This window comes from Gopherus flavomarginatus, chromosome 24 (genome assembly GCF_025201925.1).
Source record: "Gopherus flavomarginatus isolate rGopFla2 chromosome 24, rGopFla2.mat.asm, whole genome shotgun sequence".
NCBI classification, from domain to species: Eukaryota; Metazoa; Chordata; order Testudines; family Testudinidae; genus Gopherus; species Gopherus flavomarginatus.
Window position 1 is genome coordinate 7,035,443 of NC_066640.1, and position 27,650 is coordinate 7,063,092.

General features: G+C 50.3%; 1 protein-coding gene across 1 annotated transcript in view; it reads left to right on the forward strand.

Moving 5' to 3' along the window:
* Positions 1-27,650, forward strand: part of ADAMTS10 (ADAM metallopeptidase with thrombospondin type 1 motif 10) — a 101,885-nt gene that overhangs the window by 56,103 nt on the left and 18,132 nt on the right. The window contains exons 11-15 of the mRNA XM_050934449.1: positions 2,687-2,828; positions 8,934-9,041; positions 11,574-11,719; positions 11,886-11,949; positions 13,955-14,057. Coding sequence (XP_050790406.1) covers positions 2,687-2,828; positions 8,934-9,041; positions 11,574-11,719; positions 11,886-11,949; positions 13,955-14,057 — 563 coding nt within the window. The remainder of the gene's footprint in view (positions 1-2,686; positions 2,829-8,933; positions 9,042-11,573; positions 11,720-11,885; positions 11,950-13,954; positions 14,058-27,650) is intronic.

Here is a 27,650-nt window from a genome sequence, read left to right on the forward strand (position 1 = left end):
TGCCATGCGGCTCCTTCTGTGTGAGGAGCTCCAGCTAACTCCAGGCACATGATGCTGGGCAATAGAAGCGCAGAAGCTCTGCACTCAGACCTGCTCCTTCCAGCCATGCATTCTCCATCGGCTCTGATACCCAAGAGGCCAGCTGTCCGAGTGGGTAGCTTAGAGGGTGGGCAACAAGACACACAACCTATAGGCCGGTGCTTCAAACCCAATGGTCCACAGAACCACACTTATATACCGAAAATTAAGGACATGCATAAGTGCTTTGTTGAATCAGAGTCTAAGTCCTTTCCCCTTACAGAGGGCGGATCTCAGAGCACTTTATCAACATTAAGTAAGTCCCAAAATTGCCCCTGTAAGGTAGGTCAGTATAATTATCTCCAGCCTGTCATAAACAGATAGCTAAGGGTTAATGTCTCTTTCACCTGAAGCACCTGACCAGAGGACCAATCAGGAAACCGGATTTTTTCAACTTTGGGTGGAGGGAATTTTGTGTCTGAGGTCTTTGTTTTCTGTCTGCCTGCTTTCTCTGAGCTTTGGAGAAGTAGTTTCTGCTTTCTAGTCTTCTGTTTCTAAGTGTAAGGACAAAGAGATCAGATAGTAAGTTATATGGTTTCTTTTCTTTGGTATTTGCATGAATATAAGTGCTGGAGTGCTTTGATTTGTATTCTTTTTGAATAAGGCTGTTTATTCAATATTCTTTTAAGCAATTGACCCTGTATTTCGTCACCTTAATACAGAGAGACCATTTGTATGTATTTTTCTTTCTTTTTATATAAAGCTTTCTTTTAAGACCTGTTGGAGTTTTCTTTACTGGGAAATTTCAGGGAAATTGAGTCTGTACTCACCAGGGAATTGGTGGGAGGAAGAAATCAGGGGGAGATCTGTGTGTGTGTTGGATTTGCTAGCCTGATTTTGCATTCCCTCTGGGTGAAGAGGAAAGTGCTTTTGGTTTCCAGGACTGGGAACGGAGAGGGGGAGTCACTCTGTTTGGATTCACAGAGCTTGTGTCTGTGTATCTCTCCAGGAGCACCTGGAGGGGGGAAGGGAAAAAGGATTATTTCCCTTTGTTGTGAGACTCAAGGGATTTGGGTCTTGGGGTCCCCAGGGAAGGTTTTTCAGGGGGACCAGAGTGCCCCAAAACACTCTAATTTTTTTCCTCTTCACCCAGAGGGAATGCAAAATCAGGCTAGCAAATCCAACACACACACAGATCTCCCCCTGATTTCTTCCTCCCACCAATTCCCTGGTGAGTACAGACTCAATTTCCCTGAAATTTCCCAGTAAAGAAAACTCCAACAGGTCTTAAAAGAAAGCTTTATATAAAAAGAAAGAAAAATACATACAAATGGTCTCTCTGTATTAAGGTGACGAAATACAGGGTCAATTGCTTAAAAGAATATTGAATAAACAGCCTTATTCAAAAAGAATACAAATCAAAGCACTCCAGCACTTATATTCATGCAAATACCAAAGAAAAGAAACCATATAACTTACTATCTGATCTCTTTGTCCTTACACTTAGAAACAGAAGACTAGAAAGCAGAAACTACTTCTCCAAAGCTCAGAGAAAGCAGGCAGACAGAAAACAAAGACTCAGACACAAAATTCCCTCCACCCAAAGTTGAAAAAATCCGGTTTCCTGATTGGTCCTCTGGTCAGGTGCTTCAGGTGAAAGAGACATTAACCCTTAGCTATCTGTTTATGACACAGCCTACAGGTAGAGGGCTGACTTTTCAAAGGGGCCTATGGGAGTTAGGCACCCACTGAAAGTCACAGGGAGTTGGGTGCCTCACTCCCCTGGATACCTTTGAAAATCTCTCCAGAGAGATTAAAGCCGACACTTGCAAACTGAAGTGCCTAAACTTAGTCCATATTTCGGTGCCTAAATGAAAGCGGCCTGCCAGAGGAGCTGAGCACGCTCAAACCCGGCCACAGCCCATAGACACCGAGTGTGTTCAGCATCTTCAGACACTCAGGGGCCCAAACATGGATTCAGCTGCCTAAGTTTAGGCCAACATGTTTGAATACCTTGCCCTAAGTGACTTCTCCAAGGTCAGCCAGCAAGTCGCTGGGGACAGAATCCAGTTCTCCTGAGCCCTGGCCTTGTGTTTTGCTCACAGGACTAACCTTCCCACTCCCTTCCCTTCTCTTACCCTCTTCCTGCTGCCTGGGGGCCCGGAGTTCGTCAGTCCAGACTTCACAATGGATAGACCTGAAACCCCAGCATCCTACAGCTCTAGAGTTCAAGGAAAGCTTGAAACTCAGATCCAGACTTTGCAGGTTGACCCCTATTCCAATCTGCGTAGCAGGAGAACCAGTCTGATGCTCTAGATCCCTGTGTCTCTGGTATCTCCACTGCCGCCATCACTGTAGTATTTGGGTTCTTGCCGAAAACTCAGATGGAGCTGTTTATGAGGTTCAGAAGAGTTTGGTTCATTTGTCCTCCTGTTTCATGTCATTTTCCCAGCAGCCTCTGCACTTCCTGGCTCTGTCTGGAGGTGGAGGTGCTGAGAGACCTCGACAAAGCCTGTCCCACTGAGGTTTCCATCCCAGTTGTGCAGATTCTAGCTATTTGGAGAGGTAACCCAGGCTCACCTCCAAGCTGGTAGCCGTTTGCCTGGTTGGTTATAACCCCATTTGTCTGCACAGTTTTCCCATCTGTGATTCTCTGTTTCTTTTCCAGCTCAGGCATGGGACTGTGCTTGAACAATGCTCCTCCCAAACAAGACTTCGTCTACCCAACGGTGGCTCCCGGGCAGGCCTACGACGCGGACGAGCAGTGCCGTTTCCAGTACGGAGTTAAATCTCGCCAGTGTAAATACGGGGTAGAGAGCCTTCCTGCTTTACTATCGGTTCTGAGGGGGCGGAGGGCTGGGCCGCGAAGGGCTTGGGCCGTCAGGGCCATTCTTCCACCTCCCATGAGTCTTTGCTGGCTTGCGTGAAACAAAAGCACTTTCCCTGTCAGCTTTGCTGTGAAAGGGCGGAAGGGGCCATGTCAGATCTGCGAAGGGCAAGCTCAGCTGAGCTCAGTTTCCATCCGCTCAGCTCTGGCGGAAGCAAACCACTCGTCTGAGTCATCCGCTGCCTAGGGAACACCATAGTTGGTGGGTGATGGCCGAGGTTTGTTCACACTGGTAATTTTCGTCATTGTTATCGGGAGCCTGCTGGAGAAATCCCTCGCACACAGGCCCAATTAGGAGGAGAAACCCCTCCCGTGGCAATTCTTTCCTGGGGAGACGGACAGATACACTTCACAGAGGGTCAGTCTCTCTCAGATGAGACAGTCCCAACAATGAAAGAACTTTGGGACATTAAAGCAGCCATTGCCTTTCCCCAGAATGCCCCTCCGCCTCCTTCACACTCAGCCAATCAGCTCAGGGGAAAGCTTCTGAAGCCAGGGAATGTCTGCTGTGGAAGGCCAGACTCCTCTGGAGGTGAATTGTATCAGCCACTAGGCCAGTCCCTGAAGTGCTGCCTGACATAACTGATCCATTCCCCGCCCGTAATATGTCTGATTGGAACTTCAGCTGGGAGGCCTGTGCACCAAAGAATTCATTGCAGTAGGTGAAAGGCCCAGCTTCCCAAAGAGCGCACAGAGGATCCACCTGGGTAGGAGGCTGAACCCAGCAGGAAGGTGCCTCCGTAGCTTTGCTATCAGGCTGGAAGGGATGTATCTGGCCAAGTGCAAGCAGCTCCTGTTAATGCCATCACCTGTGAGCTAGTAGGGGGAAGCAGGCCTCACCCTAGATGGGGAAGAAGGTGGAGGGATTCAAAACTGACTCACTTCCAGCATGAAAAGTAAAAAACTCGGACCAACCCAAGAGGAAGGAGAAAAGATGGGCTTGGTGTTGCCTTTCAGCCCGGGGGTGTGGACTGGGATTCAGGCCTCCACGCCGATTAACGGAGGAGTCGTTTGCAGGTCTCAGAGGGCGCCGCACAATGGATCTGTTGGAGTTGGGGAGGCCAAGGAGAAACGAGGAGTGAACTCCAGGGGCTAAAGTAAAATTACTAGCTCTGCTCACCACTGGTGGGTCCGTGGGGGGAGCCAAACTAGGAGTAGAAAAGAAAAACAGCTGGGAAGAAAAGAGAGTAAGACCAGATTTTGATTTCAGTTACATCAGTGTAAATCCAGAGGAAATCCACAGAAGTCAATGGAGTGACTCTGGATTTACACTTGTGTAACTGAGATCAGAGTCTGGCCTATCACTTGCTCTAGAAATGCACAGAGAGCCCCTTGGATGCATTTCACTTATTGCAATTATGACCCAGAGAGCGATTCTCTACCGATGGCATCTCTGCATCCATCTCCAGCTCCCACGGCAGTTCACTCTGCTTACAAGGCAAAGTGAGTTTCTTTTTCATTGGCAGCCACCACCAGCTCATTGTGGGGATCCGATGGCCACGCTGGTATCTCTCTGCTTCTAGCATCATCAGCAACCGAAACGATTCTGAAATCAGAACTTAACTGGTCATTTGACCTGGTGCTCAAGACAGAGGAGAATCCTGCTCACCCTCCTGCAGCCGTGTCAGCTCTGTGGGACTGGCAGGATTAAAATAGATGATTATCTATCAGCTCGGACTTATCGGGAGATCTCACTGGGGTCTGTAATCTAGCAGAGAAAGACAGAACAAAAATCTGATGGCAGGAAGCAAAAGCCAGATTCAAACTAGAAATAAAGCCCACCTTGCTAACAGTCAGGGTGATTATCCATTGGAAGAAACTACCAAGGGAGGTGGTCGATTCTCCACATCCTGATGTTTTCAAGGCAAGACAGGAGGCTTTTCTGTAGATTCTGCTTTAGTCAAACACGAGTGACTGGGCTCAATGAATTATTGAGGTTGGTTGAAATGTTATGATCTGTGTTGTACAGGAGAGCAAACTAGATAATCTAACAGCCCCTTCTGGCCTTAAAATGAATCCATGAACAAGGGTTGATACTAGCAGGGAGGCTTTGCTGATTGTTACTGTACTTGCAAAAGTGGAATGGAAGTTTTCCAAGTTCACACGCCCATTTCCCAGCTCCTTTTTAGCTTATGTTGATGCTTCCTGAGTGAAAAAAGAAAAACAAATACCTGCAGTATTCTAGAGTAATTGACTCAAAGACTACAGATGCCCGAGGACCTCCACAGTCTTATTCACCTTAATGAATTCAGGTCGCGTTCCGCCCGGAACAGTGACTGTAGAAATGGTAAAAAAAAAAAAAAAAAACGAGGAGTCCTTGTGGCACCTTAGCTACTAACAAATTTATTTGGATGTAACAAATTGTGTCCATCAGAGCCGTGTTTATTTATCTCTCTGTGAGTCTAGATCCAATGTGCCCCATTCAGGTGTGAAAAGATTTCTGTTCTCCTTGCCAGCCCTGAAGCCTGAGATCTGAGAGCAGCTGTGTTCTTTCCTTCTGGATCCTCATCACCAGCAAGGAAACTCATGTCCTCACATGACACATTTGCAGCCCCACTGGGAGCTCAGTTACATTATTGACAGGCATCGTGTAGAAAGCAAGATGCTGTAGACAGATTTCAATGGTAGCCGTCTTAGTCTGTATCAGCAAAAAAAAATGAGGACTCCTTGTGTCACCGTAGAGACTAACAAATTTATTTGGGCATAAGCTTTGGTGGGCTAGAACCCATTTCATCACCTTCTTGTCAACTGTCTGTAATGGGCCACTTCAAAAGTTATTTTTCCTCCCTTGGTATCCTGCTGTTAATTGATTTATCTCGTTTGGCTGACCTAACACTCGGGAAAGCACCCCCATCCTTTCATGTATTTATACCCGCTCCTGTATTTTTTACTTCATGCATCTAATGAAGTGGGTTCTAGCCCAGATAAATTTGTTAGTCTTTAAGGTGCCACAAGGACTCCTCTGTTTTTTTTACAGAAAGATTGTCTTCCAGTTCTGCCCTCTGTTGTCTGTCTACACTGCATTGTAAACCTGGGTCTCCCAGCTGTGCTAACCTGTCCATCCTGCATCACACAGACCACTTAACTCAGGTTTGTGGCTCAATCTGCTTCCACATTGCAAAAGACAGGGCTTGGACCCAAGTCACAGTGGAACGCAGGCTCTGATCCATTTCCCTAGCAGGGTCCTAGGAGCCAGGTCTTAAGTGCTGGGTGACCCAAGTTAGACTGATTGGTGTGAGAACCAAAGGGGGTCTTGGGATCAAACTGGAGTCAACCTGGGCTTAGGGTGCAGTGTAGACATATCCAGTGATGCCTGTGGAGCCTCTGCCCTTCAATGGGCTGCCCAGATGTATCTGTAGAAGCTCATCAAGCAATTCTGTTGATGCAGAAGAAGAAGCAGACGCCCTCTCCTATCCCTGTATTGGCTCTGCAAGGCGAACAGGCAATAAGTGGAGATGATTTCTCCTTCCTCTAATCAGGGGCAGTAGTTATGTTATTGGCTGGGATTTGCCTAAGGGAGTTAGGTGCCTGTCTGCATCCCACTGACCCTCAGTGGGAATTGGGTGCCGGACTCCTTTACAGCCTTTGGAGATGCCCCGCCTCTGTAGGGTGTTGGGTCATTACTGCAGGATACCATGGTATTTCCTTATCCTTAGTCCCCTCGAATGGTAGCGCTAGTAACAGCGGGAGCAGCACCACAGTGTCAGGTTCACATCCTGCCCCCTTCGGCACCCACTTGCTGAACCAATTCATTTATCGTCATGGGGTGTCGGCTCCTGTTCCGAGTGCTGCCAAAGGACTTCCTGCTGAAGCGCTCAGAGAAGAGAGGAAGGCGTGACTAATGGCCTGTCACCTGACTGCAGACTGGTGACCTGCGTGAGCGTGGCACTGTCAGCGCTTGCCGCTTTGAGAATGAGGGGGAGGCCAGAGATTGGGAGGGTTTTGCCTCGTTCTCTATCAGCAGCACCGGTAGAGTTGCCAACTTTGGTCGGACACATTCCTGGAGGTTTCATCAACCCTAAGCACTGGGCCTGTGGTGCTGAAGAGCTATAGCTTTCTTTGGCTGAATAGAGCTAAGGCCTCCACTCGGATCGCAGCCAGGCCTGCCTGAGAGCGTGATGTGCGTGCCACTGGGTCCTCAATACTATAAGCCCCGGGTCTCTGAAGAGACCCTGACTCTGGTGCATATGGCACTGGATTCCGAATCCCATTGTCCCTGCATCTCTGGGGGAGGCCCAACCGCAACCTTCCCTAGATCCTGAATCCCATGTGATCCTCCCTCTGTATCAGCCAGCGGCCTTCACTCCTCTGCTGCCAACCTCCTTCCAGCACCTGGTCATCTTGGCGACTGCGAGACTCACTAAAGCAAATCTATGCTGCCACAGCAAGTGCTGCTTCCTCGTTCCCCTTCTTGTATGCTGGGACACTGCTAAGCAGGTCTGCCGCTCTGTTCATGCCGTGTAGTGGCTAGAGCAAAGAACTCAGCTGGTGGGTGGCAGTGTTTTAAGAGGTCTTGCAATCCACTCCGTAAAGCCTTCATTCGCCATTAGCATATCGGATATCCCTACCCTGCTGAGGCTAGCTCCTGTTCTCACATCTCAGGCCGCGTTTCTACCATAATAAAAAAACAAACTACAGTACCATTTTGTTTTTAATACCCAAAAACCTAGATTAACTCCCCCCCTCTCCCCAGGGAGTCATTTTCTGTGTAATGCTGAAAAGTTCAAATACGCTTGGTCTAATAACTATAGGACCACCACCGAGATCCGGCAACCAACTCAACCACCCTCCTCAGGTGCTGCGTTGTGGTTTGCAGGTGCTGAAGTCTGGATTTAGAAGATTGGGGGCCAGAGCAGGTTCCGAGGCTTCTGCGTTTTCCAATTGAGCATCTGTGATGGATTTGCAGAGTCTCTGTGATGGAACTGACTTTTGGGTTGGTTTTAAATGGACTGATGGGAGAAAAGGCCCAGCTGAGGGGAGCTTTGCTTGCCTGGAGCCCATGAGGGGTCCTGGTGGGACTGGGCTTGAGAACCTGGAACTTGGATAGAGAGCTGCTTCGAAGGAGGAGTGGAATTTTAGGGCCGAGATACACTCAGGGGAGGACCTGATGAGAGAGAAGGAGACTCTAAACCAGCCTCCCTCTCCTCCAGTCCTGGCACCAGTTCAGCACCTGGCATAACTGAGAGCCTCCTAAAGGCAGATCTAAATTCTTCCAGCTGAAACAGTCGCTTAAGGACCGTTACACCATCTGGGGACAGTGGTAGTGCTGTGACCCTCCCCCTCCAGTGCACTTCCTGTGGGGTTTGGGAGAGCCAGGAGAAAAGGGACATAAACCATCGAAACCAGCTTGACATCTCTTGGGGATTCCCAGTTGCCCTGTAAACACAGATCTCCATCCACCTGGCACCAAGAGGCTAACAGGAGGGGCCAGGATCTGTTCCCTCGTATTCATAACTGAGACCCACAGAAGGAGACATTCCCGCGAGCATCACCCCAGAAGGGAAGGACTGGGAGAAGGGAAGGGCTGGACACACTGGGTTAGAATCGGACTCACCGGGTAATCCTGGGAGACACTTTTTCTGTGAGGCATCGTCTGTTAAAAATGGAGTTCAGATGTGCAGGAGGCACAGTTCGTTGCCTTAGTGCCTCTTTGGTGCTTCCAACACAGGTGTCCATCTTTGAAAACTCTGCTTCCATGTCTCTGAATGGACAATAAGTGGTGTTCAAAGAACCATAAGCATCCTCGGGCCAGACCCCAAGAGGGGCTGAACTCAGCATGCATTGTGAGGGCTAAGCGCCTCTCCAGATATGATCCCGTCTTTTTATTTTCCCCGCTGAAAATGTTTCCATTACTAGAATGTCCCAGACCAGCTGGAGCTTCTCAAAGACACCAAAGTGCTGCTACTGCAATCCTAGCTGCTGCTAGCACAAGTGATTCCTAATCTTGGCTCTGTTTGTTTCTTTTTTCTTCCGCCTCCCCCCTTCCCCCCTGCCCCCCTCCCCCATCACCAACCACATCTCTTTCCAGGAAGTCTGCAGCGAGTTATGGTGTCTGAGCAAAAGCAACCGCTGCATTACCAACAGCATACCAGCTGCTGAGGGGACCATATGCCAAACCAATACCATTGAAAAGGGGGTAAGGAAACCCAGGACACCAGCGTGAGTTGACAATGTGTGGTCGAAGCAATTTTCTGATGATTAGCATGATTACTGTTGCATTGGTGAGTGATTTGAAAGCACTGTGTGCCCACCCCTGCCTCTTGCATCCTAGTGTGGAGGGAGTAGACCGGGAGATTAAGGCTGGAATCTACCAAGAAGCATCATTGAATTTCAGTTCATTTTATGCTTAAGTGAGAGACTTTATCCCCCCCCCCATGAGGCCCCAAAATCCAGCTGCAGGTAAGCCCTGTGGTGTAATGGGTAGACTCAGGAGACGCTGGTTCTGTTCCCACCTCTGGCTTGCTGGGTGGCCTCAGACAAGTCACTTATCTATGCCTCAGTTTCCCCTTCTGTAAAGCAAGGATAATGGCTTGTGAAGCACTTTGAAATCTACAGATGAAAAGGGCTAGATAAATCTTGGTGTTATTAACCCTTCACTTTTTCCGGTCAGCTGAAGCATGGACAGTTTTGGTTGCGTTCGTTGCCATGACTATTTATTTGGAAAGTGAGTTGTGATTTGGCAGCGTCCATGCCCCCTCCGCGTTCGCTCAGAATTTCCACTGCCAATATTCAAGGGAGGAGACGTTAAGCCTATTCGCTGAGTGCTAACGTCAGTCTGTGAAATTGATGGTCGTCAGTCACGCTGGGTTGGTTAGCTGCATGCCACCCAGTCGGGAAAAAGACGCAACACCATGTGACTAGCCAACCCAGCGTGAATTTCAGAGCTTGACTACTGAAGGGCTGGTTCTCCATTGCCGCAGACCTCATGCAGCCAGGGTGACGTGGGTGACTAAAGCTGGCTGTTAATGACTAAAGTGCCCTTTGCACGCTGTACATGATGGAGAATCAGGCCCTGAACATTCACAATGAAATGGATGTGAGTTTTTCCAATAGAGGGGAATTTGTTGCAGAGAAATTCAAGAATTATTTCAAATCATTAATACGTTGGAGAGTTTCAGGCAGAAAAAGAGGCAGAAATTGACCAGCGTGTTGTTCCTTGCGAACAGTCCGCTCAGCTCAGCTGTAAATCAGATTGAAATGTATTAAACAGCATCTAGAAGCTGGGCATCCATGCTGGTCAGGGCTCACCACACGCCATGAGAAAATTTTCTACCCATGATTTTTTTTCTATTAATTTCTTCTTTTTTTTACCCTTTTCTACCAGTGATTGGCAGCTTTCTAAAGAGAGGCAATGTGTCTAGGAGTTAGAGCACCCAGAACTCCTGGGTTCTATTCTCAGCTCTGACCTAGACTATATATCCCTGGGCAAGTCACTTCACCTCCGTATGCCTCAGCTTCTCCATCTGTATTATGGGGATGATGGTACCGATCAACCTCACAAGATGGAATGTAAGGCTTAATGTATTAATGGTTATGAAGTGTTTTGAGGGTCTTTGGTTGATATAAGCTTCAAGTGAATGTTGCTTTTTCAGAACCCCTGTTAGCTAAAGTTCCTGGTAATCCAGAGTTTGGATGTCTCCCTCTCTCTGGTTTGCTTGCTGGGCCAACTCCCAACCTTGAACACCTTGCTAGATCTGCGCCTTTGCATCTCCACTGGCTTTTCCCCTTTGGGCTGGTGGGGGAATAAGGATCAAGGTGTAGGAAACAGCAAAGGTGTTTTGGCTATCAGAGATTAGGCTGAAGGGGAAAGAGCCGCGGTTGTGTTCTAAGTGGTGCATAAAGACTTCTCCTGCCTACTCTCTTGATTTACCAGCCCTCTGGGTCATGGCAGCCCTGAGATTTCTGGGTAATCCAGATTTGACTCTCTGTGGTTATTTTCCAATGGACTGTCATAGTTGCTCTCTGGGAATCCGTTCCTGTGGGGAGTCTGGTACCAAGAGCTGCTGCTGCTCAGGATTGGCCCCAGGGTCCAGACCGTGCTACCCATGCTGCTCCTTGGCACATCTATGGGCAGAACGCGGAAAAGCCGGGGAGGGAGACATGATTCAGAGAAAAGAAGGGCATAACTCTGGGGTGTTGGCGCTGATAGCGTCTTTGCCCCGTATGGCTGGGCAGGTTTCTTTCCTTCCTACACTGCTGCTGGTCAGAATATGTGAGTGCTGAGGTGAACAGGCCAGCTAGCCCTGGGCATGGGGAACGGATACATGGCCACTGTCTGTCTCAGAGGCTGGATGCAGCCTGGGGCTGCCAATCCAAAGGTTCACGAACAGTAGTGGATCATGGCAGGAGGGTCAATCTGGGCCCCAGAACCTGCACTTTTGCCCTCCCCCCCATGCTCTGGAAATAGCAGAAATAGGGCCTCTCTTCCCTTTCCAAAGAGCTGACAAAATTGCAGAGCCCACCCTGCCACCCCCTAAAATGTACCTCGGAGACCTCCCTGTCAAACCCATCCCTGCACCTCCACAAGCTGGACTGGGCCCCGTGCTTAGTGTCCCGAAATGGGTCTCGCCTTGCTCCATCCCGGCCATCCCCTGGGCTGACGCAGGGCAGAGAGCTGCCTGTGAGGGGGTCGTGTGCTCTTGGACGCTGACACTCTGTGTTTCCCCAGTGGTGCTACAAGAGGGAGTGCGTGCCCTTTGGGACGCGGCCAGAGGGAGTGGACGGTGCCTGGGGAGCCTGGTCCTCCTGGGGGGAGTGCAGCAGGACGTGCGGGGGAGGCGTATCGTCATCCATCCGCCACTGCGACAGCCCGCGGTAGGTGAACTGCTCGCACCGCTGAATGCAACCCTTTGCCTCGAGGAGTACCCTGGCTTGCTGCCCCGCCCGGCCACCGCTGGCGAGGAACGTAGCAGCCATGTGCCCAAGCAGCATGATCCATCCCACTTAGCCCTCTCTCTCCCCTCTTGTTCTTTGTTGGAAGGCCGACCATTGGAGGGAAGTACTGCCTGGGCGAGCGGAAACGCTACCGGTCGTGTAACACCGATGTAAGTAGCAAAAGGCCTCTTAGGGGGATGGTGGACAGTAAGGTTGATGCAGATCTGCAACAGGAGACAGCAACAACCCAGACCAAAGCAATCGGGGGCAGGGTTCCATCACAAAGCAGGGAGATGGTCATTCCCCTCTGCATGGCTCGGGGGATGCTGGGTGCCGGGTTGACATCCACAGAACCAGAAATACAGTGAAAAGCTGGGGCCAGTACGGAAAAGAGCCACGAAACGATCAGAGGGATTCAGTTGCGACCGAAGCTTGAAAGAGTGACATGGCTAAGTGATGAGATGTCACGGCACCAGCTTACACATACCTGCAGGACGGGAAAGGAGCTATTTGGTGGGGTCCTTGGAGTCAAGAACAAGGAACCAGGAGGTGAAATTAACAAAGGAGCATTTGAGGAGAACTCTCTGACTCTGAGATAATGCTGATGACTTTGTTGCAATAGCACCGGCAAGCCCCGGTCAGGGGTCACGGCCCCACTGTTCTAGGGGCTGAAGACAAACATAACAAAAAGTTCCTGCCCCAAATCTTCTATTAAACAGTGAAGCCGTGTCCCAAGGCAAGGGGTGAAAGCCTCATAAGAGGCAAATGGAAAGTTAACCTAAAGCTAGACTAGAAGGCGTCTGGTAGAGGGCAATCCTGCATCTGTCCCAGGGACAGTGGCTGAATGCCTAGAACAGTGGTTGTCAATCAGGGGTACCAGTACCCCCGGGGGTAGGCAGAGCTCTTCCAGGCAGTACATCAACTCATCTAGATACTTGCTTAGTTTACAACAGGCTACATTAAAAGCACTAGCGAAGCCAGTACAAACTAAAATTTCATACAGACAATGACTTGTTTGTACTACTCTATATACTATCCACTGAAATGTAAGTACAATATTTATATTCCAATTGATTTATTTTATAATTCTAGGGTAGAGATGAGAAAGTCGGCATTTTTTCAGCAACAGTGTGCTGTGACCCTTGTGATTGTGTGAGCAAGTCGTTTTAAAGTGAGGTGAAACTTGAGGGTACCCAAGACAAATCAGGCTCCTGTCTGGAAAGGTTGAGAGCCACTGGCTACAGCCTTTGCCCTCTCTAACATCTATGATTCTGGGATTTTGTTGCTGCCAGCTCTCAGCTCCCAGCCTGTATCTCCAACCTTTGTGACTTTTATATTCATTTGCAGGCTGCTAGTGACATTAATGGCATTAGTCCAGTGGTTCTCTAACCTTTTATATTGGTGACCCCTTTCACAAAGCAAGCCTCTGAGTGTGACCCCTCCATAAATTAAAAACACATTTTCATATTTAACATTATTTAAATGCTACATTTATTACCCTATTTTTAATGAATGAACCTTTTCTCACCACTTTTAAATTAAGACTAAAACATATTTTTATTGAATTGTTTTAAGCATTAAAGGGTTTTTTTAATGGTTATTGTTTAATACTGGGGGCATGAAGAAACTTTGCCGATATCACTTTTCACAGCAGACTTAGCGCTCCACTGCCACCCTTACTTCTGCACTGCTGCTGGCGACAGCGCTGCCTTCATAATACCTAATAACCTTGAAATGCCAAGGGTCCGCGGCCCCCAGTTTGAGAACCCCTGCATTAGTCATTGAGAGCCTTCCCATTGCCTTCAATTGGCGATGTATCAGGCCCCTGACGTGATTCACAAATGAATGGGATGCTTGCAAGCATGAGTCTCATCTGCAGACACATGGGTTGGGATCCAATGGCAGTTGCCATTGGCCTTCATGCTGTGCTTAGGTTTAGAAAGAAGATGCCCCTCTCATGCTACAGTTGGTCAGGGACATCACTGGCAGGGGTTGTTGGCATTCCCCTTGACATGCTGATCGTTGGCCATTGTTGGAAGCAAGATGCCCATGTAAATGGACCATGGCTCTGCTCTGATACAGCAGTTTCTCCTTGTAGGGCTTATGCACGGTCACCCTGGCTCTCTGCTAGGCTCTAGGGAAGCCACGGATCTCACTTAAATCTGTGCCCCGCAGGACTGCCCTCCAGGTTCCCATGACTTCCGAGAGCTGCAGTGCGCCGAGTTCGACAACATCCCCTTCCGAGGGAAATACTACACCTGGAAGACTTACCGAGGAGGTGAGTGGCACAGGACTTGTCCGGCACTGTTCCTCTCACTGCTTCACCAGAGCATCTCTGGGCCGCAGTGGCTCTGGCAGCCAGAATTGGAGCAGAGTCTTATTAACAGGAGCAAATTCATCAAATGTGCAGTTTTGTCAAATTTGCAGATTGGCAAATTTCAACAAATCTATCTTTTCATAGGTCCCCCATTCCTGTGGCACCCCAGTCCCTTTAGAGAAGCTGCCTGCATCCACATTTAGAGTGACTCTTGCGTGACAAATAGAAACACACTTCACTGATTGAAGTCTTGTTCTCCTCCGGCAGCTGACTGCTGGCGTGATGACACCACCCAGCAGTTCTCCTGCTCTTGTTCATGTTACTCTATGCAGCTGCTTTTTAAATTCCTAGGTATGCAGACTAAAATCCAACCGGAGAGGAGCTGTTTAGTTTATTTCTTTGGATCTGATTGTTCCTTAATCTCTGAGTGGTATAAACAAGAAGACCAGAGACAAAAACAGGAATTGCTTATGACTGAAACCACTGCTCAATTTAGTTCACTACCCAGCCTCTGGCATTGGCCAACACTTGATGGCATTGAGGAAAAGTGAAATCCTCCCATAATTAGGCTAGATGAATAATTGTTTTTTGTTTGTTTGGTGGCCGAACCAAAAAATTGGGGGGAGGAGTATTTTTGAGTCAGATCAAGTGACAGTTTTTCTGCTTTTTTTGTCAGAATGTAAAACCAAACAATTTTTTGTTTTGGGTCGAATGAAAAAACAAAATATTCCATTTATGGGTGTGTTTTACTCTCCGGGGAGATTTTAAGATAAATTTCACTTCATTTCTAAAGGTGATGTTGTTTCAAAATGAAAAGTTGAACCATTTTCTTTTGAAAAATATTGAAATGTTTTGACTTCATCAGAATTCCACCCACCTACCCACCTCTTCTTTTTTTTCTGGCCTAAACTATTCTACCAAAATTCATGAACAGTTTCAGTTGACCTGAAGTTATAATTTTCAGCAGATAAACTATTTACTGAAAATTTTTTGCCCAGCTCTACCCATAATGTCCCTAGCCTCACTCTCACGCACAGATTTCACGTTTCAGCACCTGGCATTTTAGTCTGTGCCCAGCCAATTGGGGAAGAGAGCGGCATCTATCCTCTGAACTAGCTGGTTGCTAGCAGGGCCCCCTCTTCTCTTCGGGCAGTTCTAACGGGTCTTGTAGAAGTGAATGGCTAACGGGAAGGTGGGAGGGGGAGATCTGTGGGGCAGAAATCTTTTCATAATGGAAAGAACAGTGTGTCTCCTTCATGTACTTAATGAACTCGACTGGGGAACTCCTTTGCAGCTGTGTAAATAAGCTTACCTCCCCGGGGGGACCCTGCACCAGGAACAGATGTGCTGAGGCTGCAGGGGATGGATCAATAAAAATGTAATAAAATGGCAAAGCAATAAGTCAGACAATGACCCTGAGGGATTCCATGTGGAAAATGCAGTTGAAATACTTGCCTGAACCTCTTGCTCAGTCCCAGCTGAAAGATAGACATGGCCTGGTGTCTGACTATGGGGCTTGGTGCAGGGCACCATTGGTGGGTTGCACTTCACAGAATCTCAGGGTGAGAAGGGACCTCAGGAGGTTATCTAGTCCAATCCCCTGCTCAAAGCAGGGCTAATCCCCAGACAGATTTTTGCTGTGGATCCCTAAATGGCCCCCTCAAGGTTTGAACTTGCAACCCTGGGTTTAGCAGGCCAATGCTCAAACCACTGAGTTGTCCCTCCTTCCTCCTGCCTTCCAGTCCACCTCTCTGATCCTGATTTTCTCTATGACTTTGAGTAAGGCGCTTCCCTGCTCCTTGCCTCAGTTTCCCCATATGAAAAATAAGATGATAAAACTCATCTTCCTCTGAGGAGGACAGGAGACATCATAAGTTAATGTCTGCAAAGCACTGCGGAGTTGTCTCTCTTTAAAAACATCCTGGTTTTGCTTTTGGCCTTGATGATAATTAGTAATAATACTTAGCTCATTTGCACCCTGTTCATGCACAAACTTGAAAGCTCTTTGCAAAGACAAGTCAGTATCATTGGGTCTGTTGCACAGATGGGGAAAGCCAGGCACGCAGAAGGGAAATGATTTGCCTCTGGTCACACCAGCAGAAGTGGGAATAGGACCTAGGTACCCCAAATCCTAACCTAGTGTCCCAGCTACTGGCTAGCTTTTAGCCAGATATTCCATCTCCCTCGGGAATAGCTAGGGAGCACTGTGTACATTGTGATAACACTGTCTAGTTTGCAATGACAGGGAGCATGTTGAACGGTGACTGTTGGCAGTATTCTTAGAGGAGACTCCTGACCACCAAAGTGCAAGAAAGGGGAACCGAGGACTGAGAGGCAAAGGCTGACTGGGCCCATATGAAGGCCCCAGAGGTCAGTGGGGACAGTGGCGCTAGCCAGACTATCACAGCTGTTTTGTGCATGGGAATATCGGTGGCTGGTCTGAGGTCACCCTGCCAGTCAAATCCCTGAGGATCAGGTTAGCTTAGAGCGAGTGCTACTGAGTGTCCTTTGGGAGGCGTGGGAGCAAGTCTGCTGAAGACAATGGTGCTACCCCAGAGGGGAACCTGCTATGTGTCTGTTTGGAGGAGGGAGAGGTTGTCTCAGGCCATCCCATTTGCATCTGATATTTTCTCCCCTAACCCCATGTTGCAGCAAGACCCCGTACCACAAAACCCTTTGATCTGCTAATGCTTCAGAGGCAGCACCGGTTCCCTCAGAGCTTCCAAGGATCCATCAGGGATGATGTTCTTCTCTCCTTATCTCCCAACCACCTGGCCTGGGGTGTGCTCCAGCCGCTCCCTCCTGTCTGGCTGCTGGGCAGAGAGGGATTCAGTCCCCTTCTTCTCTCTCCCAGACTTCAGTCCCACCCATGGGACATACTCTGCTCCGTCCTGGAGTCTTTCCTGAGTTCTCATAGTGCTCTCTGCTCCTTCAGCTGGTGCCATCTTGAGACAGAGCCTCTGGCAGCTGCTGTCTCACCCTGCGGGGAAATCTGGTCCCCAGCACCTGTAAAGCCAGCTCCAAGTGCCTCTGGCTCCTTATTCCCCCTCAGAAAGGCTCCTGTCCGAGTTAATCAGCTTCAGCTCTCAGATCTGGGCCGGCTCCCACAGCAAGGGTCATCAAGGTGTCCTGTGTGTTATTGCACCGGGATGCCACATTTTCACCAACATGGCTGCCATTGTGTGGGACAGGGAGGGAGGTCCTATGCTGGGCAAGATCCCACCTAGGGCCAACCCAGCAGGCCCAAAAGCTGTCTTTATTAGCAAAGTTTAAAGGCACAGAGCATCCCCATGGCTCAGCTGGGGGAGGGAGCCAGTTTCCGGGGAAGATAGAAGCAGTCAGCTGAAGGCCTGGTGCCAGCTGCCAGGTCACTGGCGAGTTGAGGTTGGGTTTTGCCTGGGGCCGGTACAGCATGTTTTCCTGGTGGTGATTTATAACGATCCTGGAGCCCAGACCCTGGCAGTGCAGGATACACAGACCCAGCGAGAAGCGCTGAGCTCAGCCTGTCCAAGTTTAACAGTCAGCAGATACCTCTTGGAATGTGGCTTTAATTGTTTGTTTATTTTGTTTTATTCGCTTAGTTATTCATTTTGCTCTTGGCAAACGTCAGAGCCAAGAGAGCGGGGAGCAGCTCATGGGGTCAGGGTGGGGAACCAGGGTCTGCTGAAAACAGGAGAGATTGCTCATCATAAGCTATTATGCTCTTTAATTCCTTCTGGGGGAGGTAAGAGGGGGACGGGCGGGCAGCGGGAACAAAACACATCCTCTGCGGCAAAGCATTGTGGGTAAATGCAGGCACCCATGGCCATTCTTTCTTATTGACTTTGGACAAAGCCAAAGAACACACATCTTGGTGTTTCTGATGAATGTTGTGTGGATCAGCCTAGTTTTCAACATTTGGAATTTTCACACTATTTACCCATGATCCTTTGTTGCTCAGGAGCTTATGTCCCATCAGTCTCTTTGGTTTCCCAGCCGTCTATGAGCTGGTGCAGAATAACAGCACTAACATTCACTGGAAAGCCAGCAAACCAGCATGGTTCTGCCCCGAGAAAGGAGGTTGGGAAAGTGGCCCTTTCTTACCCAGCAAACCCACCCCTGGGGTGTATTCAGAGCCATGACAGCTCAACACAGATAAGCTTTCAGCCCTATTCATCCTGCAGAGCCAACCCAGCTTGGGGAGAGTGAGCTGGATTCTCTTCTGGCTCAGCATGGCCAGCACAAGTGGTTACCTCCATTCGAAACGCGGGGCCAAATTCTAATCTCACTTAACCCCATGCAATCGCAATGAAGTCAAAAGGTAAGAGAGGGCTGAATTTGAAGACAATAGGGTAACAAAAGATCTACCATCCTCGAGATCACGTTGGGCCTGATTCTTCTCTCATTTATACACTTTGACACCTGTGTAACCCTATTCACTTTTCACGGCGGCATTTCGGCAGGTGCTCCATTGCCGCCACGGTCCTTCGTCTGGCGCCCGCCAGACGAAAAGCTTTGGGACCACTGCACTAAACTATTTCAGTCCTCATGTGGCTGGAGTCTGTGCCACAGGTAGAGAGCAGGAGAGATCAAAGTGCCATCCGTGCCCAATGCCTTTGAAATGGCAAGGAACTGATTAGATGAGATACACCCAGATGATCCCAGCAGGTGAACCACACTGCACAGAAAGGTGACCCTCCCCCCCAGTCATTCTCATAAACTGAGCAATCTTAACATGGAGCCTGATCCCACTGTGCCATTTTCTAGAGTACCGTTCAGAGCAGGACCACTTTGCAAGGCTCCCGATGAATCCCGAAGCCAGTGGCTTCTCAAGCCAGCGCAGGCCATGTGACATGGTCGTGCCGCTCTGCAGTGGTATTACTCCTCCAAGACATGGCAATGCTGCTCTTCTCGGGGCCTGGTCACTTCAGCTGGAGTCAGAGCCAGGACCAGGTTTTCAAAAGAGCCCGTCACCCAGCACTGGCCACTGAGAACAATTCCCCCTCCCTCTCCCTTCCATTGAGAACAAGGGGTGCTGCCAGACATTGAATGCTTATGAAAATCTGGCCCTCAGCTCCCACATAGGGGAAGCCCAAAATGCGCCCCGATCCTTAAAGGAGCTTCACGGGATCCTACAGTATGACTAGCCCCTGTCCCTGCAGTCAGGAGAAAGTCGATCATCAGCAAAACTTCCTTGCTGGTGAATGCAGCACACGAGCCATTTCCTAGAATCATAGAACTGGAAGGGACCTTGAGAGGTTGTCTAGTCCAGTCCCCTGCACTCAAGGCAGGACTAATTATTATCTAGACCATCCCTGGCAGGTGTTTGTCTAACCTGCTCTTAAAAATCCCCAGTGACGGAGATTCCACAACCTACCTTGGCAATTTATTCCAGTGCTTAACCACTCTGACTGTTAGGAAGTTTTTTGACTGATCTAGCCAGAAAGATACAAGTGCAAGTAAATATCCCAGGTAACACAGTGAAGTGCCTTTAGTTGAGACGAGCCAGATCCAAAGCCCCTCAATCATGTGGAGAATTCAGAACTGGGTTTCAATTTTGCTTTTTAGAAATGTGTCTCTCTGAAATTCACAAGCCAGTTAGGTTCCCAGCAAGCTGCCAGCGAGGCCCCTGGGGTCACAGATTTGGTCCCTGGCTGTTCTCCCATTAAGCATGTTCACAAAGGCCCCCCCAAAAAAATGGACTTTAAGAATCTGGAACTGGGCCACTCCCCCCTGCCCCCCACACACACACACACGGGGGCAGAACTCCCTCCTCCATTCCTTACTGAATGGCCTGGGAGCCCTGCTAAGCCAACACCCCTATTCCACAGCATCCCGTGCCAAGGGAAAGAGAAACCGCAGCATCGGAAACCTCGGAGAGCAGCAGCGACAAATTGCAGCCGCTTGGGTTCCCCTGCCCACATCCCCAGACAGCACCTGCTTTTACACACAGGGTGGGGAAACCTGCCTCTCTGAAGTGTAATGGTGAAAGCCTGGTCCAGCCGCCAGCAAGAGTCAGGCAGGTCAGGACAAAGCACAGAAGACAGAGATGGCAAAGGGCTAATAGGCCCCATGCAATCCAGCTGCTTTGTTCCACCCAGCTACGCCCCGTTGGTTGTTAGTATCGCTGTTATTTCATTCATTTGCACTGTCCTCGGAGGATCTCCAAACCCTTTGCAAAGACTGAGAGAGCCTGTGAGGTGTGTCAGGGATGGACCGAGACCCTTTGATCCCCCACAGAAAGGCCGGGGTGGAGTGAGACAGCACTCTTCAGCATTGGGACAGGAAGTGAGGAGTGTCACAGGAGCTCAGGGAGGCAGCAGGTGGGAATCAGTTAAACGGAATGGGGCAGACCCAGCACTGCCTCTCTTTGCGATCCCATTGGACTCTGAAGGCTAAACTCTGCCCTCAGGGACCCTGACACTGGTTCGACTGGTGTAAGCGAATGCAGAGTTCGCTGCAGTGGAATGGCCTGGCATGTCAGAAACGGGAGAATTTGGCCCATTGCCGTACCTCAAGTTGGAGTTTGGCCAGGACACCAGAATTAAGGCTCCTCACATACTGTGAACTTCCATTTCACCTCTCATCTGGATGATGGTATCTACAGAGCCGTGCTGGGCCATTGCCACCTATTTCCTAGCTGGCACCTCTTCTTGCTGTGCTCAGTCGTTTCCCAGCCAAATACAATCATGGCTTGGCCCCGCTGTTTACATGATCACAGCAGCGTGTAGCTTGGCAGCAGCCCACAACCTAGCCATCGGGGACCAGTTCATTTGCACAACAGCTCGCATATTTTCTTTTCTTTAAATCTTCCATCCGCTGAGGAACCAAATACATAAACCACCACCAGAACCAGATCCGTCAATCCGGAATAACTCCGCCAATAGGGTTTACACCACTGCCGGGGAGATCCAAATTGGGTCCCAGCTGCAGAGCCATTCGCCGTTTAGCGGTGGCTTGTTTGTGCCCAGCTGGACGGCTAGCTCTTCTGCCTCGTGTCTGTACTGCATGAACCGAAACCAGAGTTGCAATACTATAAATGGGCATTGAGAGAGAAGGGACAAGTCTTTGTGCTCCATGGCCCGGGCTGGGGCAGAGTCGCCAAGGAGGGACCATGTGTGAAGGGGGACCATCAGGATGCACGTGGCTAATGCCAATAGCAAGAAGGCGGCAACGAGCTCCCTGTTTTCTGGCTTAGAAAGGACCCGAGTGGCTTTGCTTCATGACCTGTTTGTTTAGTTCTCTTGGAGGCTGCACAGGGCTACTGGCCAGCGCTGCCACCGATTTGCAGGAGCGCAGCCTGTTTGCCATGAGTTTCTTTGGACAAATACAGCTTGGGAAGCCTTCGCCGAGCAGCGTGCATAGGGGCTGATCCATTGGAGCCAGCGGAAAGACTCCCAGGGACCTCAGTAGGCTCTGGATGAGGCCCTGAGTGAATGAGGCAGAAAACCACGTGGGAGGAGGAGGTGGTTTCTCTCTCCATTTCACTTAAAATCCTTTTTTTTTTTTTTGTTTAAAGAAAAGCTCTCCCAGCTGCAAGCCTTTCTCAAATCCCCCACCAAACAGCTGGCCAGGGGAAGGTGCCAATAAACCATCATCTGCTCACAGAGAGATTTCTCAGACCCTGGGCCATCCTGGGCTTTGGCAGGGAGCGGGCTGCGGGAGGTGCCCGAGATGTGCTTCCTCTCAGCAAAGCAGATCTGCTCCTCCCCCGCCAGCTCCCTCCAACCAAGCAACTTCATTCCAGCCTGTCGGTTTGTAAGGGTGGTGACCCCTCCAAACTGGAGCCCAAGCCATAGGGAACCAGGGCGTGAGGCATAAAGGGGGATGCATCATAGCCATGCGGAGGCATCATGGTCCCATGGTGAAATGTTGTTCTGCGTGTATCAGTGGCTTCCAATGAAATCAAGGCCCCATGTGCCAGGAGCTGCCCAGACATAGAGTGGGAGACAGCCCCTGCCCCAGGGAACTCATCATCTAAACAGACAGGACAGGCCAAGGGCAGGAGGGGAGACACATATAGGTAATGACTTTGCCCTTGTCTTGACTCCTTGTCCTTATCTACAAGACAAACTTCTTGGGATGTGGCACAACTTGACACTAGCTGCTTGGTATTTGCATATAACCATAGGGGGTGGCTGGTACAAGCAGCCAGGAAAAGGGCAGAGACAACCACTGTAGGATCTTCTGTTCCATTTTATCCCGGAGAATTCACCCCGGTGAGCAGATCTCCCCTTCTCTCCCATGCAGTGTCCCAAGCTGGCTTGCTCCCTTCTATTGGGGCATCTTGCCCATTGAGCTGGGCAAATGGGTTGTTAATTTACCTAACCAGTTATGACACAGTAGATCAAAACAAATGGTTTCCAGTTATACTTTCCCATCAGAAAAAGTAAATAAGCCATGGACATTTAGCACAAGGCCGGGAGGCCTGGGATTTCATAGTCACCTGAGTGGACTAGCCTGTTCAGCCAGATTGCCTGCCTGCTAGCTGGCATCCCTGTGCACATAGCCACCGCCAAGACATGACACAGGATGCTGGTGTTCCATCGGCAAGTTAGCCTAAAGGGACTTTACCCCAGATTGACCTGCTAGGAGCCAGACTGTGCTGGCCTCAGCTGGAGGTCTCTCTCGCTCGCTTTCTCTATTTGCTGATTTCACTTGGAAAGAAGGTTGAATTCTGAAGGATTTAAGCAAAAGAAAAAAAACAACATCCTCCTGGGCTGTAATGTGGAGAAGCCAAGGAGGAAACGCCAGAGCCTCCCCCCAGAACAGGATTCATACCTGCCAGCTTTTCCCTCCCTCTCGCCCGAGTTCTTACGCCCTGCACCATTCCTGTAGGTGCTGCAACAAAGCCGGGGCAAAGGAAGGAATTTGGTCGTCATGCCACCAATCCCTGATCCCTTTTTTCCCTCTTTGGCATAGTATGTTTTTCACTCCCGTTTTCCGTGTTGGCTGCTTTTGTGAGCCTGTGATGGTTACGCTTTGGGCCGGTTGCTGCTGTAGGCTGAACATAGGACAGCAGCAATAGGAGAGTATTATAGGAAAGAGTGGGAGGACCCCACAGCTGCTGAAATGGAGAAGGAGACAGGGAAGGGGGAGGAAGCAAGGCTGTGTCATGATTTAGCTGCTTTACAGGGGGGGAGGGAGGGTTCTACATTTGGTCTCACTTCTCCTGCAGGGGAGACTGACACAAGGAAGGAAGGGGGTTGCGTATGTGGAGCAGTTTAAAGAAACATTTGCAAGTCCTGAAATGAGACCGCTGAGTCTTTGGCTGGTTCTCGGTCCCACCTTGTTGCATATTCAGTCTTATGCTCAAATGATGGAAGAAAAGAGAGACTCCCTTCAAGATGTGGATACAACAGGAAAGTGAGTGGCTCTGTCTGGGGCTGAAGGATCCACAGGCAGGGTTGACTTTGTGTCTGTCACTAGGAGGTGATGCTCGGGGGGACAGGATTGACACCTCTGAAAATGACCAGCTCTGAAGCAAGATGGCGGACAGGATTTAACCTAGAGAGCACCAGGGACAATTAACCTGCTTGGACAAACTGATAGGTGACAATTCACAAGAGCCCCTCAGTATCACTGTGCAGTTCAATGATAGGTGTGCTCCAGACACAGCAGGGCAGGCGGAAAAGCCCAGGATCTGGATATATTATTCGAGATACAACATCATTCTGCAGATCAGTGACTTCTCCTCCCCTTGATAGGGCAGGCAGCATGGGACATCTCATTGTAAAGAAGCCGTCCCAGAGGCAGAACTGGTGGGAGGCTTTGGGGATGGAAGGAGAATGAGGTTCAGGCAGAGAAGAAGCTGCAAGGGTTGGGGTGGTTTTGTTTGGAAGTGAGAAGAGTAAGACAAACAAAGGTATCAAATAAATTCAGTCAAGGCCAGTCAAAGGTGCTCCTGAGGCCACGTCCGTTCTGGGCAGCCACTGAGCCATTGAATTAGCCCAAATCACTAGTCCCTGTCCTCGTGGGAAGCCGCCACCTGCTGACACTAAAATATGTCGAGTAACGGGATGCAAACTTGTCTTGGACACTGATGTCTCTCGGGGAAGAAACTCTCGGACACAGGAGCTTTGGGATGTTGCAGCCAAGAGAATTAAACTAGCAGCAGAGGCCCAGCTGTCTCAAGGGCTAGAGGGTGGGACGTTGAGCCTCTGACCTTCAAGTCACAAGTTCAAATCAACCCAAGGGGCGTAGCCACCTAAAGGCCTTGCCCAGCTGACGGCTGCTTGGTGGCCTCTTTGAAATGAGTTGGTGACCTCAGTGGAGTGCCCAGTGGATGGGGGTCGGTGTGACTCTTGGTGAGTTCAGGCAGGAAGCTGAGGATTCAATGGGCCGTGGAGTCTCTCTCCTTTCAAAAGGATCCCCCAAGCCAGCATCGAGACACATTGTGCTGAGCAGGAAGGAGAAGCATGTATGGCTCCTGCCCATGCTGTCCCTGGCCTGTGATTTGACTGTAGCACTGTCAGTCCAGCATTTTTCAACATCTTTCAAGGGTAGAGGGGAGATCAAAGCAAAAGAGTTTCGGTAGGTGATAGTCCTTGGCTCTCAGAGAGTCAGGGATAATGCAACCCCCTTCACCAAGTGCCTAGCCCAGTCGTCATTCTCAACTGCTTTGCCTGGAGCTAGCTGAACTCCCCTCTAACGTCCCCCTGTCTGACTTCCCTCTTCCTTCCCCCTCCATCTGCTTTCACTGAACTTGCAGGCTCCCAGACACAGCTGGGCTGCCTCTTCCCTCCATCTGCCCCTTTGATGTTCAATAACGACTTGCAGGTTTCAGTTGCTGAGGTTCTCACTAAGCTAAGTGGTTCAGAGCTCCAGCAAACAGCTCATGAGCATCGCTGGTACCACGAGGAAGCTGCCAGGGTCCCAGCCCCAGGGGATGCCTCTCTGCCCGAGTCTCCTCCATGTTGCTGACCTCCCTTAGGATACTGCAATACTGAGTGAACACTTCAAGCACAGGTCCAGTCGGGGAGGGGGAGAGGAAAATTATTTTCTAGTCATTATGCGCCTCTTCTTTTCGTCCTCGAACACTAGGAATCTGCTTCTGCCATCAGTCTAGTCCCATATGCAGCCTTCTTCCAAAACAGATCGGACTTGCTCGTCCTTCTCACTGATCTCCCACTTCCTGCTCGGCTGTTTCAGATCACTCATGTAGTCCTGGCTCCCTGCCTTACCAGAGGAGTGAGGCCACTGGTCCAGCCAGTCCTGGGTTCTGCCAGTTCATCTGGTCTAACCTTGCCGCTTGGCTCAGAATTTGTTCTCTGGATGAAAGTTCTTCTGCCACAATTTCTTCCAGAATTGAATCCCATGGAAAATCTCTCAGCTCTCCTGCCACGGCCCTGCTTACTCCCAATGCTGCGGAAGAAGGTGCAGGAGAAATCATAATGCACCAGTCAGTAGGAGACAGCGTACAACCTTCCAGTCACCTGCACATGGTCAGCCGGCCCCTGAAGGTTGAGATCTTGTCAGATGACACACGATATAGTTTCTGCTTCAGGCCCAGTCCTGCTCCCTCTGCTGGCCCATAGGAGTTTTGCCAGTGACTTCCATGAGAGCTAGGTTGGGCTCAGAAATGCTGATGGTTCACCATGGGGATGAATATCAAGCTTACCTGCCTTGCATTGTTTCCCTTTGCTTTGCTCTTTCCCCTGCCCCGTCTTGTTCTTCTTAACTACCCCCACCTTCCCTGCCCCCTGCCCTACAGACGAGGGCTGCTCCAGGAACTTCACACTCATGGCTGGCTGGGCTCATGCCCCGGGGGCAGTTAAAGACCTCCACCCTGGGGCCTGAAGGGAGTGAGCTAGGAAGGGATCCCCTCCCCGCAGTGTGGGATTCGCTTCCCCTGGGATTCCCTTTCTCCTCCCTTCTAAGCAGCACATTCAAGATGCTTTTCCCCCATTGCGAATGGCCCAATATCCTTACCCTGCCTTCTGCACCTGTAGCTGAAGAGGATGGAACTGGGTGGTGGTCTCATGACTGTGCAGCCTCCTCCAGGGGCAGGGAGCAGGTCAGGGGGTCAGCGTTAGAGAACTAAAATGGTTAGCATCACCCCTTCTCTGTGCTCTGCCTTTGACCTCCCCCTCCATCTCCCTTTCCTTCTTCTCCCTCTGGCTCCATGGCTCCCATCCTGTGAAGGTTTCAGGCCCACCTAACCTAGGAAGGCGAAGCCTGGCAGGCAGGGGTCACAGGGTGTGAATTCAGCCCTCCAGCTCAGCTCTGGCCTGTGCTGGCCAAAGGTGGAGCTAACCCAGCTTGGGGGTGAGTCTGTGCTGAGATGCCTGCAGGTGGCATGGGCAGATTAGGAGTTTACTCCCCCACCAAGCTCTCAGCAGGCTGAAAGGCTGCGTCTCGAACCTGGACCTCTCCCTCTGCCCGCACCTTTCTCTGGCGCTTGACCTACAGTGGGGCATGCTGGGGAGTAGCACCTCTGAGCCCCGAGGTGTACGTCAGACCCACCTGTGAGTAGGCAGGTTGGTCCAGTGGCCAGGGGTTTAGCTGGGGGCTATTCCTGGCTCTGCCTATGACTGGCTGTGGGGGGTAAGTCTCTGCACCTCCCACCCTTTGACTGCTCTATTTAGCTTACAGGCTTCTTGGGGCAGGGGCTGTCTCTCGCTGAGCAGCTGTACAGCACCTAGCGCAATGGGATCTGGGGTCTCAGGGCACTTCCGTAACACAAACAGCAATGCAGCGGGGGTGCTCTTGGGGCTCCCCGGTGGGTATGTCACAGAGGTGTGCACTCTGAAGGGAGAAGGGGTGAGCCTTGGCTCCCTGGGAGCTGGGGCTCAGTGCAGGACAAGCCCAGAGGAAGAAGACCCTGTCAGGCCGGAGGGCTGCATGGGTCGGAGTGGCTGCTTCCAGAAGGCGAGCTGCAGACGGCGCCCTCAGGGGGCTGGCTCTGTCCTCAAGCCCCACAGGGTAGTTAGTGAGCAGCTGTGACGCTTCTCTGAACCTGCTGCCTGGCAGTAGGGCCTCCTGACCCCTCGGAGCAGCCTAGGCCAGGCACAGACTGGAGGGCGCGAGGAAGATGGCTGAGGGGGGAAGCTCCATCACTAGGGCCCTCACCAAATTCACCACCATGAAAAACGCGTCACAGACTGTGAAAATCTGGTCTCCCACTATGAAATCTGGTCTACTGTGTGCTTTTACCCTACGCTATACGGATTTCCCAGGGGAGACCAGCACTTCGCAAATTGGGGGTCCTGAGCCAAAAGAGAGTTGCAGGGAGTGACAAGGTTATTTAGGGGGGTTGCGGTATTGCCACCCTTACTTGTGTGCTGCCTTCAGAGCTGGGCAGCCAGAGAATGGCGGTTGTTTGCCGGGTGCCCAGCTCTGAAGGTGGCACCCAGCCAGCAGCAGTGCAGAAGTAAGGGGAGCAGTACCGCAGCCCCCCTACAATAATCTTGCAGTCTTCCCCCCAACTCCTTTTTGAGTCAGGACCCCTGCAGTTACAACACTGACCTTTCAGATTTAAATAGCTGAAATCATGAAATTTACCATTTTTTAAAACCTTACAACCATGACATTGACTGAAATGGACCGTGAATTTGGTAGGGCCCTCGCCATCGC